A 20,684-nucleotide genomic window follows, 5' to 3' on the forward strand; every position below is an offset into this window, starting at 1 on the left:
CCACTCCACGTCCGCCTCCTTTTGGCCTTAATATTTAATTTCGAGATTTGGGGCATTTATTAGTGGTGTTTTTATTAGCGCGTGTGCATGTGAGTGTTTGGTGGTGGTGGGCTGGCTGTTTCATTAATTTGTGGGTGAGGCAGGGAAGCCCCTAAGGGAAGGCAGGGCAGACTGTGTCTGGGGTGTGGCGGGAAGTGGAGAAAATAAGGGAACACCCCAAGGAGGGGACAGGAGCCCGGGGACCGGGAAGGCCCTGAGGAGGGGCCGGGGAAGGGGGGACCGAGTGAAGGGGTGGAAAAGAGGGAATTCAAATTGCTTACTTTGTTGGTTTTTTTTAAATAATTTATGCAATTTTAAGCATTTATGTATAAATTTTTTAATAAGCCACCCTGGAGCAGGACGGCCATTAACATCCCAACGTCCTTCTGTCCAATAGGCTGGCAGAGAGGATCAATTTCTGAGAGTACTTTCCCTTTTTTTATGACATGATAAAATGCTTTTAAAGCAACTTACACAAATATGGAAATTTTTTTCTTTTTTTTTTTCCGTCCCCTCTCCTTTCCCCTAACAGCCTTCTTATTCACCAGGGAAGGAGGGGCTGTTCCTATGAGAGTGTGTGTGTGCGCACACACACACACACACACACACACACACACACACACACACACACACACAACCTCTCTCTCTCTCTCTCTCCTGTTGGGGAGGGGGCTGAGGGGGCTGGCAGGGAGACAGCCCCAGTTCTAACTGGAACTGGCCGCCTGTCCTTCTAACAAGGGCATAAACTTTCATTACCCATGCACGCAGTCAAAGACAATTTAGGGAAACGCACTGCTCGGAAAAGGAAAACCTCAGCGATTCGTGGTCCGTGCCGCGGCCACCATCTGGGGGCTGTCCATTTACCCTGAGGGCATCAGGACCTGAACCTCTGACTCTGCCCTGCCCGGCAGGAGGTAGTGAGCATGGGAGAGCCAGTCTCCCCCACCCCCAACCCCCACCCCCGTGCCCTTCCATGAGAGGCAGTGTGAGCTGGACCAGCGAGCCAGTGTGCAAAGACTCTTCCGCTGGACTGGACCCTGTTAGTCTTGAACCCTTTCCCAGAAGCCCTTTCATCAACAGCAATCGGGAGCAGGCCCTTGATGTTGAACATGAGCCTCCTGCTCCAAAGACAGTGATGTAGTCAAGGCTGGCTGCGTGCACACATGGACAGACAGATGGACGGAAGAAAGCAGGGAAATCTGTCCTAAGGTGTCTTGGAGTCTTAGCGGGATCCCCATAGACTTAGGACAAAATGCTTTCCCTAGGGTAGGGAGGTCCCTGCTTTGGAAGCAGATATATGGCAGAAGTGACTGTGGGGGAAACTGAGGCAGCGGCAGCTGCTGTCTTCACTCTAGGCCTTGAGGATGAAGGAATGCAAGCCACGTGAGGAAGATGGGAGGGAGTCTCCATCACCAGAATTCTGGGTGACCCAGACTGTCCCTCCTGGCTGCTCATGATGGGAGGAGGGGTGTGAGGGTGAGTCTGCCCGAGTTCTCGGGCTAGCTGATGAGACCATCTGCACCCCCACCCTCCTGGTATATGCAGAACTCGGACTTCGACAGTTTCCAAAGAAAACAACGCAAAGTAGACACTTTACTCCCCTTAAATAGTTGGCACTTCAAGCATGTGTCCTCTGTCCTGGGCCCTGGTGTTACATCTCTGATAGAGTGCTTAAGGGATGATCATCTGGGGCAGAGGGACACATGGTGCCACTTCTATTTCATTCAATGCTAACTGCAGAGAGAGACCCCTTCTCTGCAGCCTTGGAGGAAGGGAGGTACAGAGTCCAACCTCACATGACCCTGCCAGTCTCTGCCCAAAGATCCAGCAATTGCTCTGGTCTCCCACATCCCATCTACGGAGACTGGACTTTCTCTTTCTGCCTCACCTGCCCGGGCCTTCCCACCCCAGAGTGCCAGGCTCCCTCTGAAGGCCTCTCCTGAAGTCTGCCTGCCCAGCTCCATCAGTATGTCCAGTGGGTTGCCCAAGAGGGCCTCACTGCTCTGTGGACCCTCTGCTCTGGCAGACGTCGAGCTGCCCTACAGAGGCCTGGCCACTCCGAGCCCTTGGTGGGAATGGAGGGGAGTGCCCACCTCTCTCCTTTTCTGTGCTCAGATCCCCCCAACTGTCATTAAAATAACAAGTTTCTGTTACAATCTAAACATCCCCACATCGCATAAAGGGTTATATTACACCCGAGTCACTCCCGGTCCATGTTTGCACAGAAAAGCTCACGGCAGGTCCCCCCTCCTGACGAAGTGACTTATTAAAGTTTAAACAGTAATTAACAGAACAATAAAAATAAAGGGATGTTTGGGGAGTCATAGCGCACACAGGGTTTTGGCAGTGCCAGCAGATTTTCAGTGCCCTGCGCTGGCAGCAAAATGTGAGCGTGAAGCCAGGGGGGACGGAGGACGGGTCGGGGTTGAGCCAGGGAGACTTGGGAAACTGAGGCCAGACTGGGTAGGATGAGGGGCTGGTGTACCGGGAAGGGCGCATGGAAGAAAGTGTGACAGCAGACAACTGGGGGGAGGGGGCGTTTGCAAGGCCAGCAGGGTTAGTGGCCTGGCCCTGCCTGGCTCCAGGCACTTCCGGGAGCCCAATGCCTGGTCCTATCTAGCCAACTCCAGCAGGGACCTGGCACTCGGAGACCCTAGAGTTAATGATTCCTGGAACTGGACCCCTGCCACTTTCACCCAGTCAGGTGGGTACCCTCCTTCCTCTACCCTAGGCCCAGTGGCAGGACACCCTGAGAACTTTCCCGAATGAATGCATGAGGACTCCGTGGAGGCAAAGCCTTCCTTGGTCTGTTCTGGGGAAGGAGACCAGCTATCCCATCCTAACTTGCACCAAGCCTCACCTAAAGCAAGGAAGTACCCAGAAAGCTAGGTCAGGCAGAGAGAGCCCATGGTGAAGATCTGCAGGGACCTCAAGAAAACCCGGGCATCCTGGGGCTAGCAGAGCCTCTCCTCCTCATCCTTTTCCTTACACCCCCACGCCATGCCTGCCTGAGAACAAGTTCCACACGAGAGGCTCAGATCCATGGCCGCAGCGGAAGGGCAGAGCCACAGCGAGCCCGGCCAGGTAAAGGCACTAGGGAGATGAGGCTAGCATCTCAGTACTCTTTCCTCAAAGCCTGAGGGGCCGCCAGAGAAGAGGAAGCTGGGACTGAGCTGGCCAGGTGGCAGGCATCCGAGCCTGCTGAGCTGACCCCTGACCTCTAAACTCAAGCTCCCCCCTGCTTCCCTTCTCCTTACTTCCTGTACCCTCTCCGTTAGAGGTCCCCCTCCACCCTGGTACCTGCCAGCAACTCCAGACATCATTTAGCTCAGCAATAAGCTGTAGCCTAAGGCCAGAGGCCCTTCCAGCTTCATAGCCATGAGCCACCTGCACAGGTAGGAGGGGGCCTGAGGCCAGACTCAATCTAACCTCCCATCTCATGAGCTCTGGGGTCCTGGGAAGCTGAAGGACACAGAAGGCAAGGGCTCTGTCCCTGGCCAGATCAGAGCTCGAGGGCACAGGCAGGCAGAAGGGGACGGTGGGGCTTCAAAGACCTCAGTGCCGCTTGGATGTCAGGCGTGTGCGACTGTATCCTAGGGCCTGCGGGTCCTAAGCCAGCAGCTTTTCTCTCCCTCTTTTTTGGGTAGAGCTCACTGGGGTTTCATTTCCCTCCCCTTCTCCATTCCCGGTGACTCATAATGGGGGGGGGGAGCTCGGAGGCTGGAGCAGAAAGAGCTCAAGGGGGCAGGTGATGTTCCCCAGCCTCCTGCAGGCCACCCTCCATTGGCTGGGAAGGCGCTCACACTCCCTCACTGCTGGTGGACGCATCCTGAGTCACCCTGCCCCAGAGGTGTGCTGGAGGTGGGCGGCAACTCCAGGGTAGGGGAAACACTGGTGGGAAGACAAGGCAGAGGGCGTCTGGGTAGCACCGAGGCAGGCGGGCAGGGAAGAGCCCTTCTATTGGGTATACTCTACAGAGGACAGGCTGGAACTGTTTCTAGAGCCCTCAACCTGCTGACTGCCCCGAGGGGCAGAGGCATGGAGCCTCAGCTGGACAAGGAGTTCCTAATGGAGGGAAGCCATGTGCCCTCCCACCCTAGAGAACACCTACCAAGATGGAGGCTGTTTTAGATCTGCACTGAACTTCAGAACTACAAGGCCAAGGCCCGAGGGGATTTTGCTGAAAAAAAAGCGTCACTCTGCCCAGGACCAGACAGAGCAAGGGACTCAAGTCCTCTCCTTCCCAGCAGATACCAGGCCCCTTTCTGCTTAAGGGACCTTCCACAGTCTCAGACCCTAAGTGTACCTGAGTCTCTCCACAGGAGTTCCCTGCTGGGAGGATTCAGGCCAAGCCCGAGCGCATACTACACATGCATTCTGACACATACATACATACATACACACATACATACATACATACATACACACACACACACACACACACACACACACACACACACACACACACACCCCTCTCCAAGGTCTCCAACAGCTCCAAGCAGAGCTTCTGGGGTCCAGGGTCCAGGGCAGGGAGTCCAGCACCCTAGTTCTACAAGGACTCTGTCCTGGTTTATCCACTGACAACGACGACGAGACTGTGGAGGGGGCCTTCCTGTTGCAGGGACTGCGTTCCCACAGTCCTTTGGGGCTGTGCTGAGAAAGGGAAGTAGGGCAAGAACTATCCTGGGATCAGGAAAGGGGCCTAGGACGGACAGACCCTGGGTAGTAGGCACAGCCCCAGGAGAGGTGGGGAGGTGGCTTGTGACAGTCTGCAGCACCTCCTCACCATCTCTGCGGCCTACTGCCTCAATCCCTTTACTGAGGCCAACAGTGAGGAGGACATGAGGGGACTAATTTAGGAGTATTTTTAAAACTGTGGCCCTGGCGGATGAGTTTAGCAGTTGTCAGCCATCTGGAATAAGGAATTACAGTCGCCCCCCCCCCTCCCCTAATCCTATATTCCCTAAACCCTAAAGCTGGTTAGTATGACGATGAGGCAGCAGGTGGGTGGGGGGTGGGAGTGTCTGTTCCAGAAAGTGGCAAGGCCCAGAAAGGAGCCCCTGCCCCCACCCCGGCCTAGGAGTACCTTCCCTCCCCCTCGGAGGGTGCCTGGGCCTAGGGTGTGGGCTGAGGAGCCCAGGGTGCTTGGAGCCCACTCAGCTCCCCCACTGCTCACGCCTGCTCACTCCCCAGGCCTCGCTGGCTTGCGCAGGGGCCGTCAGGTAAATTAGATCTGAAAGCTGACAATTTCTGACCATATTTCCTTGATTATTTCAAACAAATGCACAGCAGCCGCTGTAAGGAGATTAAAGTGACATAAACGTCCCGAGTGGGAGGGGGGAGGGCAGAGGATTCAGGTCACCCCATCCGTCCCCCGCCTGACAGACGCTATATCGCTATCCAATCCAATAAAAAATCCCCCCCTTTTGCTTTAATTAATTTTACAGCTAGCTTGCTTAATTACTTTCAATCAAAATCCTCCTGCCATCGCAAAATTGGAGATGGTTGAGCTCCATTAGCCTAAATTCTTCATTTCCATATAGAAAAGAGGCTGTCTACAGAGCCAGCCTGGGCCCCTAGCAGGACAGACACCCGTCTGCCCACCCGCTGCCAGACAGCCCACTCTGGCTTCCATTCTCCGGCTATATCTGCACCCCCCCCCCATCTTTTCTATCATGACACCGTAGACTGAGGGTCCTTGCTGTCCCCCAATCTTCCCCAGACTTCATGCAGAGGCATCAGGGTTGGGCTGAACTGAAAGGCCAGGCTGACATGGAGGTCTGCTTCGATCCATCGAATGGAACGGTCTATCCCGGGGTCCTTCCCTTTACCAGCTGCCTCTCAACAGAGCTTCAGGCCATGGCTACTCAGACTCATAATCTGGGCCCTCTGCCCTCCAAGGAGCTCTTGGCAGGGCAGAACACTCCAGAGTCTTGGAGTTTAGCCTGTCCGCATAGATCCTGGAACCAACATCATCCAGGGTTCTCCCCACCAACTCCTGGCTAGGGCTATTGCCCACTGTCAGAGCGACTGTAGGACCAGCTGTCTCGGTGGCATAAGGCAACACACAGCCCCCACAGACTAGCGGTCTCTTACTGCCCCCCTCCCAGCCATGGTTCCCAGTTTGCAGCAGCTGCTCCTCCTCCCCCAGCCTGGTTGGTGGGTAGTGGGTCTGGGTTCTGTCCACATCCTGTGCTCTCTCTGCTGGCTCCATTTTCCTCCCTGCCACCTGCCTTATCCTCATAGCCCCAACCCCAGCTCCAGAAACTCCACGTCAGGTTTTCTATGCTACAGTCCTGAGTGTCACCACAGGGTCCAGCCCAACCTGGGATCCAGCTGATTAAGGATCTGCAACAGGATGTGGGGATTATAATAAAACCTGGCTCTGGACCTTCGGGGGCAGTAGGCCAAGTCTGGGCTCCAGGTTTCTTCTCCCCTCTTTTCTCCACCATGACCCCAGCCAAGGTGTCAAGTGACAGTTCAGAGGGTCCACACAGTTCCAGCTAGACTCTGGGAAGTGAGCAAAATGGCCTGACATTAAGACGGACCTGGACCAAGCTTGTCAGAAAGGCCGGGTGGAGTGGGGAAAAGGTGTATGTAAGGTCGGAAGTCTGCCTTCCCCCTAGCTCTTCTTGGGATGGGAAACCAACCTGATCTCCTTTAGGGAACCAATGTGTTGGTAGGGAGTGTCAGCATGGCTCCTGGGCAGAGGCAAACCAGTAAGGAAAAAGTGCCCTGTGGGTTGTGAGAGACCCTTCCAGGCAACAGGCCCTAGAGCTCCCCCTTGCCTATTGGTGTGGCTGTGGCTAATGCCAGGGTGCAAGGATGAGTGGCTGAACTTGGAGCCTGCATTTTGGGATCCCCCAGTCTGCTCCCCTCTGCTCCTGCTCTAATCCATACAGGTTCACACAGCCCTCCTCCTCTCGGTTTGTGGAGCTTCTCAGACGCATCTTGAATCCCTACTGGCACTGCTCACTCTGGCCCTCAGGATCCTAGAGGAAAGTCTGAAGTCTCCAGAAAGCCTACAGGCTAACAAGGACCCACTGAGCTCTTCCCAACCGCCAAGAGAGCGGAGGAGCAGCAAGCCTGAGTTCAGGGGGCTGCTTGCTAAGTGAAGAGGCGTCAGGTGGGCCTACACAGTCTCCTTACCTCCATACCTGTGACTCACACCCCCGACTCCCGAGGAGTAAGAGACAGGAGACTACAATGGCCGCAGTCTACGGACACCCCCACTTCTTGCTGCTCTCTGTCCACTGAACTGGGGTGAGTCTCATTCCCACTTTACCCACACCATCATGCCTGGCCCAGCTGGGCAGAGGTGGAAGAGTAGATTAAAAAAAGGACACCTACTGTGGGATGGCACAGCTCAAATTCTCCATGCCAAGCAGTACCCATGCTACTTGTGTACCCCACAGTACCAGCACAGTACCCCAGACCTCCAGAACACTGACCCCTGTGACCCCAGTTGAGGTACCTTCCTCAACTCTAGACCTGGCCTCCCTTCTCCTAGGCATCCTTCAGGGGCCCTAGTGACCGCATTTCTGAGAAGCCCCTCCCTCTTGTCCTCATCTCTGAACTCTGTTCTTGTTTTTAGGTCCTCTACGGTAACAACTCCTCCATCCACCTCATTGGAGCAAGAGATCCAGGGGACAGAACTACTGTTCAGCACAGCGTCTGTCCAATAAATATTTACTGAAATAAACACAGAAAGCTAAGAGCTTCTTGGGACAGAGCAGAAGAGCTGGGGTGTGGCCTGACTTCTGAACCAGACCCTGCCTGGCTCAGGGAACCTTTCCTGCCTGCTGGGGTGGGGACTCCCTCCACCGGACTCAACTGACACTGTGAGTGTCTCTCACCCTCTTTAGCCTTAGGCTCACCTCCAAATGCCCTTCACAGGACTCTGCCCAGAGAACAAAGGAGGCCCCAGTTGTTCCCGCATTTCTCTGTAAGAGGAACAACTGTTGCCGGTCAGTCCTTTCTGAATAAACCCAGCAACTGTTTGCAGCGTAGGGCAATTTTCTCCCTCTGCCTTGTCCTTGTCCCAAAAAGGAGAAAAGGAGATTAAAAAAGAAAGATGGGGGAGAGCCCATACCAAGCCCCACAAACTCCCTTACACCGGCTCTCAAAGTCTGTCTGGAAATGTTACGAGCACAAGGACAGCCACCTGCTGTCCCTGACAACTGGGACAGCCGCAGCTAAGGGACAGGCTGTGAGATCAGGACCCAAAAAAAGGAGGTGAGAAAGTGGAGGGTGGAGGGAGGCAAGGGGGGTTTGCAGAGGGACAACAGGAAAGATCAAAGCCAAGAAGATGGGGGGGGGGTCAGCATCTGGCCAGGGCCTGCAGGTACAGAGGACTGAGGCCCAAGGCAGAGACCCACACAGCTCAGAAGGCTCCTGGAGGCAAAGTGGAATGGCAGGGGTGCTCTGTGGGATACTGGATGCAATGGGGGTGGTGAAGAGGGAGACAGGAGGACTGGAGAAGAGGGAGCGAGGTCTATTAAAATCCTCTCAGTGCATAACACAAAATGTCAGGGTTTATAGCCTCATTCTTGGCTTTGCCGGGACTGAGAACCCTGAACAGAAATGTCACCGCTTGTCATGTCTAATCACCTGCTGTTTGTTAACACCTCCCCTGCAAGGAACCTGTCTCAATCTGCCCCTGGGCCCCCAAGGGACTTAGAAACTGAAAACATCCAGGCTCCTTCTCGGGGGCTCTTAGCCCTGCCTCGGGTTCCTGAGGAGCTCCCTTCTGCTGCCCTCTGCAGACTTCCAAGGAGTTCCAGGATGACCCTTCTTATCAAGAGGGTCATGACCCCGCTGGCAGGAGATGGCCGGCTTGGCTTGGAAGAGGCAGGCACTTGTAGCTTGGTCATCCATCACCTACCCTCCAGCCTACCCCACCTGCTGCCTCCACCCGAGGCTAGAGAAAGTCAGCCAAGGAGGGCCTGAACTTCACTGCTGTCAGCTTGACCGTCAATGGCTGTAACACATCTGTTTTATCTACCCTCATCCGGAGCTCACCAGCCGTGGTTCCGGCTTGGTTCCCTCTTGAAGCCCACCTTTCTGGTTCTGGTTGAAGCCCTACTGCTTCATAACTTCTTCCTCTTGGGTGGGGTAGGTGTACAGTGCCGGGGTGGATATACGCTAAGAACCCTCCAGTCTAAGAACACTGGGATGCTCCCCGCCTCGTACTTCATAACATGGGTCAAATCCGGCAAAACACTCGGGTTCTCTCAAACCCACACAAGCAAAAGGGGGGCAAACCTAGTTCAGGGTTCAGGCTGAACCCCACTCTGTCAGACAGCTGTTTGCAAAGCAGCTACACCGTGAGTTCTAGCAGCAAGTGAGGGCGGTGGGTGGATGGGGGCACTCCTGAACTGACTAAAGTGGTCTCCCAGTGGGCCACCGGAAGCAGCCCCACCAGCCTTCTCTGCCTTCACAGAAGTACACTGTACAAACATGAGCCCAAAGACTTGTCTCCTAGGAGAACAAAGCCCATGTAGATGGCTTCCACAAGCACTTTGGTCTGGTCTGTTCCCCTCTTACTTCACCAGGAATGAGTCAGAGTGTCCCATCCTGGCAGCGCGCCCTGCAGACAAGGGGAGAGTCCCTTTCTCAGGAACTGTGAAGGCCTGCAGCAAGGTAAGCTTTCCTGTAAACCTTAGCAGGCATTTGCATCAGCCACTACACCCAGGAGGAGTTCAAGGGGGACAAGTGGACTTAACTGGGATCCGGAGCCCTTCAGGGACACAGGCTGAATAACACAGTCAATACCCAGGGATATACGCTTTGTAATTTCCCCTCGACATTACCATGCGGATCAGTCCTCAGGGAAGCCTGCTTCCCCCCTGCCAAGGAAGCTCCACACTGTGTCTGTCTCCCAGCTTTTAGGATCAGTCTGACAGAGAAGATCGGTCCCCTGCTCCCATACCTGTGCCTTCTGGGTTTTGTTGGTTTGGTTTTTATTATTATTATTATTATTATTATTATTATTATTATTATTATTATTATTATTATTATTTTCTTCAGTGCTAGAGATGGAGCCACATTTAGAACATTTTCTTTGCAAGTGGTTCTACAGCTAAGCTATGTCCCTCGCACCTGTGAGACAGGCTGACACACGCAGACCCTTGTCGTCTGCTAGGAGAGATGTTTAGGTGTGACGGTCATTCTCTGGGTCTCTCAGAAGGAAGGTGCTGGGTAGAAACTCAGAGGACGTGTGAGGTCATGTGACCCATAGCCTCTACGAGATGCCCCAATCTATGACCCACAGGGAGAGCGGTCTCGGTGTTAAAGGGGTTACAAACCCTTTTCTACCCCCTCCCCCCCAGGCCTCACCAGACTGGCCCTGTCACCAGCAATCACCACAAACTCGTTTTCTTATAAAGTTGGCAGGAAACAATTCTTGAGCTCAAAACAAGGTCAGGACAGGAACCCCATGTGTCCTGCCTAGGTAGCATCTTTATACCTGCTTGAGGACTCACATACCTAGCTGAGTGCAGTGGGCCACACAGCAAGTCTTGGTCAGGGCAGAGTGGGATCAGCTGGAGTCAGTTGTAGGTCACCCTTCTTGCATAGGACATATTTATCTCTGGAGGTCCCTATCCTCTCTAGGACCCTGAGGGAGGACTGCATTGAGCAGCCTCCTCTATAGCCTCCGATCAAGGCTGACCAACTGTCTTAGTTGATGTAGAACCTAGGCTTCATAGAATGCTGGTCTTTCTATTCCTGTTGTTGCTTTTTTTTTTTTGAGCTGGGGACCGAACCCAGGGCCTTGCACTTGGTAGGCAAGCGCTCTACCACTGAGCTAAATCCCCAACCCCAGTCTTTCTATTCCTAAGTAAAGTGGAGTAGGTGATGACCTTACATGGTCCCCCGTGTTGTTCTGAAGGGTAGATATTCTGCCCAAAGTCTGTGGTACCTGCTCCTGAAATTCCTTCTTCTCGGTGGAACTGATGACTTGGGGCCTGTGTGTGCGTGTGCGTGTGGGTGTGTGTGTGTGCGTGTGCACGCGCACCTAAGAATAAGACCCCCCCCCCAGCTCTCCACTGGAGTTTTTGAAAGCTGTTCCTTAGCATGGGAAGGTTCCGTAAACGCACGTAGAATGTGTCTTCTACCTGAGCAGACCATGACGCATCCCAAGAGGACATGGGAAGTGAGGCCCGGCCTGGGGTGTGGACACTCCCAGGTCTAAGAGCTACTGGGCCTGAGACCTCAGACTTATCAGATCGACATGCCTCCTGGCCAGGCCGCTTGCTTTAAGCCTTTCATTAATTTTCTATTAGATGGGAAATTACTCCTCACCCAGGAATAAAAGTTTTCATCTTATTTTAAGTTGGATTCTTAAAACAATTACCAGGGCATCTGGCGATGACTTCACCACGCTACCCAGGCCCTGCAGGGGAGAAGGGCAGCCCTGAGGCTGCACAGGCCCTGCTCCAGCCCCTAAAGGGAGCCGGAGGGGCTCGGAGCCCCAACCTCCGCTCTGATCCCGAGAGAGCAGTGGACACACTATAATCTCCGAGCTCTGCCGTTTGTGGAGAGGCTCCCTCCTGTACCGCCTGCCCCCTGAACCCACTGGTGACAGTTGCCGAAAGCTTCAGCAGCTGGTGCCGCGGGAGCGTTTTCTATTTTTAATTGTTTGATCGGAATATTAACTCATCTAGGCCCGTTCCCAAAGCACAGTTCCCAGCCAAAGGGTTTCCCCATTTCCCACACCTCCATTCTCCCCCTCTCTAGTCAGAATCAACGTTGAAATTAATAATCGGAGACACACAGGCCTCTGTGCATTTGCAAGAGATCAGAGTATAGGAGATTTTTTAAAAAAGAAGGGCAGCCTCCTCCATAATGCAGAGAGGCCTTAGGGCTGGTCCTGGCTTTCCCCACTCTCTGAGCATTGGCCCTGGGCTCCCGGGCAACAATGGTTGCTCCATCACATGCAGGCACAGCCGCTCCAACACCACCTTTACGCTTCCTGGCATTTCCCCCTGGCCAGCACAGCTCTTTGCCCCAGGTCCAGACCAGCTGGGCAAAAGGCTGGCTTTTGTTGTAGCTTTCCAGCATCCACTTAGAGGAAGGGAGCCCTTGGGGGACCTGGCAGGCAACTCTTCTGTGGTCATCACTGGGGCTGGCCCATCTACCAAGGGCAAGTGGCTTAACTGGCCTGAACGGTGTGGTGCTGGAGTTTAGGATAGGCCTCTGCTGAGTCTGTTGAGTGCAAACCTTGCCCTGTCACTTGACCCCTTCTTAGGAAAGGTCTCCCACCTAGGAACAGGGCTCCCATCCTCCCGCCCCTCCTCTTTCCATAGGCTCTTGGCACCCAGTGCTAGGCTCTTCCTTTTAAGGTCACAGGGCCGTCCACACCAGGAATATTTACTCACCCGACTGGCCCCGTTAGCGGCACTCACCACAAATATGCTTTCTGATAAAGTTGGCAGAAAAAAAAAAATTCGAGAGCTCAAAACAATGTCAGAAATTAGCCCCCACCCCCTGGCCATGGAGGGTGAGGTGGGGCCTGGAACGGGTCATGTGACTCTCTGGGGACAGTCCTGGGGACCTTTTGTTACTTTCTCTCTTCTGGCTTTACCTTCAACATACAGCCTGTTGCCAGGGCATCGAGGACCGAGGACTAAGCTGAATACTGGCTTTTGAGGAGTAGACTTCCTACAGCCTGCGGAGGACAAGGCCAGGCCAGGCAGTCTCTCTACCTTGGCTGCTGCCTGGGCCGTCTCACCTCGCTGAGCCCCCTCCCCCATCCCGTCCTCTCTCTGTGCACACCGGCTTTAATGTTTTTATTACCTGTTTGACTCGATGCCTTATCGCTTCTCCCCTTAATGGGGCCGTAACCGTGGAAACGAGGAATAAACGGCCACCAGAAAATGAGATGATTAAACAGGTCACCCTGGCAAAACAAACTCCGCTAAGGAACCTCCAGGGGTGGGAAGGGTAGGCTACCCCTCCCCCATCTAGAGCCAGAAGGCATAGGGCCAGGGCTGCCCATATGCCCAGATCCCTAAAAGGACTGGGGCAGATACAGTAGGGTGCCCCCTGCTGGTCAGTAAAAATACCCAGTCAATACTCAATGGACCAGGCCTTCCGGCTTGGCTTTGGGCTCTGAGGCAGCCGGGAGAGAGGCACCTGTCAGAGGAATGCATGAAGTCTGGAAAAAAGAGTTCCTGCAGCTTCCAACTGAGGTGGGGATCTGCCTGGCTTCTCTAGTCTCCTGGCCTCGTGTAGCACATTCCCTCCCAGGGGTCCCCTTAATTCAAGGACAGAGTCCTGGAAGAAAAGATCAACTCTGGAATATACCCTATGGGAATCCCTGTTATCTAGAGAGACAAAAAGTATGTGGCTCCTCTCCACTGTTTCCTACCAAGCCAAGGGCTACCCTAGCCTCAGTCCACGCCACAAGACGGGCTTTAGGAAGGGGTCTCTTTAGCCAAGTACCTAGGCCTCTATCTTTAGCCAAGTATCTAGACCTGTGGGACTGGGAGGTGGTTTTAAGAGCCATGGTTCTTCTGATATGGCCCAAACAGAAGGCAGAGCCTGAAAGCTTTGGCCATCTGGGCTGGTCCCTCATTGTCCCTCATTGTAGCCTTCCTGCTTATACCGGTCAGACCCTGGAGGGATCCTAGCCTAGAGAACAGACATCTTGGAGTGAAGTCTGCTTGACAGGAGGGGAAATGGGATAGCTAGACCATGGAGGAAGGGGAAGAAGAGCCTAACTATATTGGCTACTGCTCTCCTGTCTCCTCAGACAGCGGCTTGACCTCTTATCCTCTGGGCCCATACTGTTACACACCATTGTCGCAGATAGTAGCAGCTGTCTTACTGTCCCTCTTGCCCCTCACACCATCCATGATCCCGACCCATCCCTTCCTGTAAAGCAGGCTCTAGAAGGCTCCCGAGGAGCGAAAACCCAGATCCTAAGGGAATCGGACAGCATTTCCTGCCTTCCTCCTTCTGACCCACTCAGAAGCCCCGGCAGGCACTCGGGGAAGAGGAATCTCCATCAATCAATTGCATCAGCACTAATGGTGGGAAGGCATGGGCCCCGGCCCCGCACCAAGAACACTGGGAGGAGATGTCAACCCGGCGGCTAATGGTCATATCTAACGGTCAGCATTAAGAGCTATAGCGGTAGGAGAAAACAAGGTCCCTGGCCTTGGCCTCCCGGGGACCGAGGCACATAAATGTGAAGGCTGTCCTGGCACACCATGGGTATAGCCAACTTCTCAGAGCAGCAGGCCCCAGCCAGTCTCTTAAGTCTTATCTCTCTCTAGAGTCAACTGGGTATGAGACTAGCAAGGGGTGTGGGGCAGCAAGGTGAGTAGGAAGGACCTGCCCATCGGAGCTGGGTTGGCTTGGCAAAAAAGACAGAAAAACGCGGGTGCACAGTGGAAGGGTAACTGCTCTCAGAGTGGAGGAGAGAGGCCTAGGAGAGGTCTAGGAGACCTGGATGGTAGAAGCACGTCCCCAAAGCCACTCTGTCATGAACAGCCTCACCTCCAGCACCTCTTGGTAAAAGAAGACAGCATCTCTCTCTCTCTCTTACACTATGCTTGCCTGCAAACCAGGGAGCTGGACAGCCCGATTCTGCAAAGTTCCTTAGGATTCACTCACTGAACTGCAGCTTCACGGCTCTCCCGGGAGCTCTTCCCTGACAAGGACATGTCTGAGAGACTAAGGTGTAAAGTACAGTCAGCCAGACAGGGACACACCAGACCACCAGCCCGCCACCTTTCACAACCCACACAGGGAGGCAGTCTGTCCGACCAATATTCCTGCTACTCCACGGACACTGGCCTACAACCCCTTTCCAGTCTTGCTAGGCCCCGGCCTAGCCACTACAACAGCTGCTGCTTGCCCTGGGGACCCAGCTCTGGTAATCACTTTGAAGTCACTTCCTTCCCTCTCTGATCATGAGGACCAAGGGAAGGGAAGGTAGGAAAGAGAGGGATAAGGAAAAGGTGAGACATGAGCGGTAGTAACAGTCGAGGTTGATCAAGACTTTAAAAACAAACTTAGGACGACTGAACCTTGGGGCCTGGGGTTGGTTGGGGATGAGTTGAAGACCCGATTCTCTGAGAAGGGTGGGTTAGCCCAAGGTAGCTGATGGAGGGATGGAGATGTACCATTGACCTAGCAGGGTCCAGAGAGAATAGTCTAGAGGCCCACCCCATTCACTGCCTGGGAAAATGGGCAGGGACTTGAGCCAGGGGCAGAAGCTTTAATGAGGAGATGCTGCGGCAGTGACTCAGCCCTGCAAAGGTGCCTCTATTTATTTTATTTTCCATCATAAAAACCCAAGCTGCAACTCAGCCAGATTTCCTGGCTGTGGGGGTGGGGAGTGTCGGCAGTGCCAGGGAGGCAGGGAGAAATGTCTAACTGATGCCCCCACCCCCAACCCCGCCCATGCCTCTCTTAAGAGTTTGTGGGTTCCCTTCTCTGGTCTCCTTCAGGAAAGAGGGTCTTCCGTAGGGATCGGGGGTTGTAGACCTTGCTGCCTCTACCTCTGTCTGTGTAGGAGAATGACCATGATTGGCCTCGTATCCTGAACTTCGCTACATTGTAACTAGTATCAGCGCTGGTTCACAGCCCTGAGCTGCTGGTGTCTCATGTGCTCTGTACTAAGAAGCTACCTACCAATGGTAATGTCTCTTGCCTTACCCACGTGACTCTTCTCTGGATGCCTGCCCCACTGAGCAAAACCAAGTTGGTAGTCAAAGACCTTAAAGGTCATCTGATGCTCAAGTCCCTCCCAGTGTCACTGCTGGGTACCCTGCCAGCCTGTCTGAATGGTACCAGGAAACACACCACTTCCAAGACAGCCCATGCTGTCCTTGGCTCTGATGGCTCCTTCCTGCCAAGATGGCCCCAGAACACCCGCCCCCCCTGCAGACTAGCAAAACCGGTGCCCAGCCTGGACCTAGCTTAGACTGGTTGAGTGGGTGTACCTGGCCAAGTAAAGTCCGGAGGAAGGAAAATCGAGGGCGATCTACTTTACCCAACCCAACACGAAATCCTTCCAAAAGCAGCACAAGACCCTTCCCATTCCCTGGTGCACATTGAGTTAAGAGTACCCAGGGCTATAAGGGTTCTTAGACCCTTCCACTTTGGGCAATGAACCTTTGGTGCCCAGAGGTTCTGGCTGCCGGGGCTGAGAGTGGAGAGCCAAGTTCTTTGCTCCTTGGGGGAAAGACAGACCTAGGGGGAGTCTGCTGTCACTCTCCTTCCTGCCTTAGGCTGTTTCCTGGGCTCTCTTGGCCTCATCTTTCCTGCCCTCCCTATCATGAAGGCTACATGACATGGGAGGAGAGGGTCTGCCTGAGAGGAAGGATCCTGGCCTGCAGTCCCAGTACCGTTCTGGCTCGGTAAGTCCTTCCGACGATGACCTGTCTGGATGACGGAGCTGCAACCATAACGCCTTGGTGCCTACTGCAGCCCCTCACCAGCTCCCTCTGGGTTCACTGGTCCTTCTGAGTGTGCTCTCCTGCCTACTTGGCTCTTTACCCAGAAGGGCCTACCTTGGATCCTCTGCAGAATAGTTCTTCCCCTTCTTGAGAGGGGCATTAGAAATATACCCCCAGATGATCAAGGGCAAGCTTGGTCAGAGATCTGCTCTTACATAGAGATTCTTACCCAGGCTCCAGGGCGTTCAGGCCCAGAAATCAGCCTGGGGTGGGGGTGGGGGCTAATCCTGGGGAGCTTCCCAACTACAGGATGGATCTACCTGGGTCTGAAAGCTTCCTCCCTGCTACCCCTCCCCCTCCCCCATCCCTGCCCCTGGGAAATCACTCTAAAAGGGCCTAATGGAACCATGTCCTCCTCTCTTCCTCTCTCCTCCCTCCCTCTCTCTCTCTCTCTCTCTCTCTCCCTTTTTTTTTATTAGCATTTGTGGAATTTATTCCCAAACTCTCCTAATCTTCCGTACACAACCATTTGATTTGCATAACCCAACCCCCTCTCATAAAAACTGGCTGCTAGTTTAATTAAAAAATGTAAATTTGCTGTCATCTCGGGGCCTGGTGAATTAGGACGACATCGGCATTTTTTATTGCTAAAGACGTCCAGATTGATCCAGCCCTTGGCTGAACTATGGTGGGGGGAAAAGGAGTCCACATAGCTCTTGAGGGTCTTCAGATCCTTCTGCCCCTCCTGAGATACCTCAATTCTCCCCAGTCACTGAGTTACTTACAGCCAGAGTGCTTCAGGACCTAGACATGTCCAAGGATAGAGGGGACAGTTAACCTGCCATCCAGGACTTGTTGGAGGTCTCTGGTACTGTCAACTCTTTGGGACTTTTCCCTGCTTACACTCTGAGGCCCTTAACTGGAGCTCCCAAAGGAAGGAAGCTCTACACTGTACCGCACCAGCAATAAGCCTCGGCGTGTTCCTGCACATCAGGGAGGTCAAGGGAGATGCTCTCAGCTCCTGAACATGAGAACACACATGCCCCAGAGATGGGCTCAAGGAGAACAGATCTGTCCCAGTCCTGGTCTGCTTCCCTTTTTTGTGAAGTGAGGGGGAAAGTGCTTTTCTTCTGAACTTCTGAGATGAGGTGAAACTCCCAAGATCAGAGAAGAGACAGGAGCTATCACCAGACAACTCCTCCAGGAAACTGAACTTTGATGCTATGAACCTTCCCTCTCTGTGTGGCCAGAGTCCAGACTTGGGTCCCACTGGGAGTGCCCTGCTCCAGCTGATTTCCTGGCCCTTCTGGCTTCTAGGAAAAGTTTCCAGGGCCTGTCCCTGGAGTGTGGAGAGCAGTAAGTCTCCCCAGAGCCCTTAAGGTGCCACCGGAGGCCCTGTCACTTGCCTCCTGCCCTGCTATCATGACACTCCCCAGAAGGGATATGGAACTGTGCCTCCATGGCAGTCTAGAACAGACTAGGCATGGCAGGATGGGAGCCAGCTCCAGTTGGCACTTAGGTCAGAAGGAAGAGAGCAGGACCCGCCTTCCAGCTGAGTAATGCCTCAGTCCCTTGTGCTGGCCCATTGGCAGGCTCTCCTGTGCCAGGTAGAGGGTGGTGCCAAACACTGGGCCTGTCCCTGAGGTCTCCTTCTTGGCTGGGATGGGTGGGGGCCCCATTTCTGAAGAAAGGGGGGCGGGTCCTGAGAGGGTGGTGTTGAGACACCTGATTAGAGGTGGAGGCGGGCTGGTTCTCTGTGGGGTGGAGGCCAGGGAGGGGCCGGTGGCAGCAATGGCTTCAAGACACCTTTCCAAATTTGCCCAGCAGGGGGCGTTGTACCCTTCCTGGGCACAGATGTCCCCAGGACCTCCACATATCATTAGCCAAGAGCACACTACAGTCCAACCACTCTGTGAAGGTTCCCTACCCCCACAACACACATTCCTGATTGCCCTCTCCTGCCTCCTGCGCCCTCTGTCTCAGAGAGGCAGCTGTCACTGTACAGGTCCTATGGGACTACAGGGTGAACTTGGACAAGTCTAACACCAACTCTAAAAACCACTTAGTACCACCTTTCCTTCCTCAAATGAAACAGAAGGGATCAGGGATCAGTTCTGAAGAACTACCAACCTAATTTTCTCTCAAGACACTAAAGAAGAGTACTGATTTTTTTTTTTTTTTTTTTTGACAACCTAGGATGTCAGAGTCCAGGCCCAAAGTTAGTTTCGATAGGGGATGGTGGTGGAAGACCACAGAACTAAGCCAAGGACTTAGGTTGGAGGCTCAGGTGCAAAGAGAACTTACTGAATAAGATTAAATCAAAACTAGAAAGAACCAGATTCACAGGCTAAACTCTGCCCAGGCCGGGAGGGGGGGGGCACTACCTGGAGCCTCACTCCAAGCTCCCCAGACCCAGATATCTAAATGTAGTCTTTGGTTTGGCCTACCATCACCTCCCAGAGTAGGCGCTAAAAGGGGCCTGAGAGAGAGAAAGAGAGTCCTGGGCCCCTTACTTTGAACTGATAACAGCCACCTCAGCCCACAGCTTCTCAAGTGAAAAACACTCATTAGCCGTAATAGGCAGCTTGATCATCCGACACAGCCTTGTCCCAAATAAATTAAATTCCTTTACCTTGAGACAGTCGCCCGAAACCAGACTAACCGCCTTTCCCAACAGGACGCTGCTTTCAAAAACTAAACCACCCCCCACTAAAAAAATAAAAACACACACCCCACAAGCCACACACACACACACACACACACACACACACACACACACACACAGATCTTTGCAAAGGGAAAAGTGCGTGTGTCTAAAAAACACAAGAGAAAAAACACGGAGAACAAATTCCCCACAAAAAACCCCTAAATCCTCTCTCTCTCTCCGGGTGCCCCCAGCTCCCTGTCCCCTCGGTTCTTTCATAATGACAAGCATCAAATTAGTCACAGTCACTAAGCGAGTGACAAATAACAATATCACCATCCAGAAAGCAGGGCTAGCAGGGACCATGGCCACAGACCCCTGGCGCCTATCCCGTACCCTCAGCTCAGCTGCTAGCTCATTGGGCTAAAAATACTAACTTCCGTCAAAGAACCGAAAGAAAAGTGAAAGAGCCTCCCCGTGGGTTCCCACCGCGCGTACCTGTTCCAAGATCCATTCTCCGCTCCTTGGTCCCAAACTCTTCGAGAAACGCCATGAAAAGAAGAAGAGGGAAAAGAATGTTTAGTGTCTCGCGGGCCCCCTGTCCCCGCCCGCCCGCTGTCCCTCCCCGCCTAGCCGAGCGCATCCCGGGCTGGGGGACGCGCGCCCGGCCGGGCCGGGTCGGGAGGGCGGCGGCGGGGAAAGTTTGCTCAGCGCCTCACGCTCGCTCTCACGCTCCGGCCCGCACGCTCCCGGCAGCTCCGAGTTCCTTCAACTAAAACAGAAACTGCCCGTGGCTGTCGCTCGGCTGGGGATCCGGCCCGTCAGGCCGAGGGCCCCCCACCCCCACATCCCGTCCCGAGCGCGCAGGGGTCGCCGCTCCGGCCCTGCCCGGCCCTCCCCCGCCCGCTGCCGGTACTCACCATAGTCGGAGAGTCGAAAGCCGAATTCACTTAAATAATCAACTTTCATAATACTTAATTAATGCCTAATTGCAACTGATTACTCCCCGAATAACAAGTTGTTTTAAAATCCTGATGTCATTGCTCCTGACGGTAACACTCAGGGTAACAGTTTGGCAGGAGGGAGCGGGGCGGGCGGGAGCGGCCGGGCGCTGCCAGGCGCCGAGGTGATTGGCAGGGTGGCCATGGCACCGCCCCTCGCCGGGAGCGCGCGCGGCTCTGGCAGGTGAAAGATCAGACTCGCCCGCGCGCGCGCACGCCTCACAGTGGTGCGAAGGTGAATGGGCGCGCGCGCGCACACACACACACACGCACACGCGCACACGCAGACACACACACACACACACACACACACACACACACGCCCCTCGCGCGCCCGCGCTCCCAGCACACAGGCCGGGGGCGGGCTGGGGAAGGCGGGCGGCGACTCTCCAAAGCTCAGAGAGGAGAGGGGGGCGGGGCCGGCGCTCGCGGGGTCGCGTGCGAGGGAGGGAGAGGCTTGTGTGTCTGCGAGGTGTGTGCGCTTGTGTGGAGAAGTCGTGCGCCCGAGCGGAGCGAGGAGATGGGTACCCGAGCACCCGCTCCGAGTCCCGCCGCGGGCGCGGGCGCGGGCGCGCGCTCACCTCTCGC

At 54.4% G+C, this 20,684-nt stretch overlaps 1 protein-coding gene across 1 annotated transcript in view; it reads right to left on the bottom strand.

Annotated features, from left to right (window-relative positions):
* Positions 1–20,303, bottom strand: part of Casz1 (castor zinc finger 1) — a 51,546-nt gene extending 31,243 nt beyond the window's left edge. The window contains exons 1-2 of the mRNA XM_032894574.1: positions 20,016–20,303; positions 19,594–19,632 (exon numbers count right to left, since the gene is read on the bottom strand). Coding sequence (XP_032750465.1) covers positions 19,594–19,632; positions 20,016–20,064 — 88 coding nt within the window. The 5' untranslated portion in view covers positions 20,065–20,303. The remainder of the gene's footprint in view (positions 1–19,593; positions 19,633–20,015) is intronic.
* Positions 20,304–20,684: the final 381 nt, after the last annotated feature.

This window comes from Rattus rattus, chromosome 1 (assembly GCF_011064425.1).
Source record: "Rattus rattus isolate New Zealand chromosome 1, Rrattus_CSIRO_v1, whole genome shotgun sequence".
Taxonomy (NCBI): Eukaryota; Metazoa; Chordata; class Mammalia; order Rodentia; family Muridae; genus Rattus; species Rattus rattus.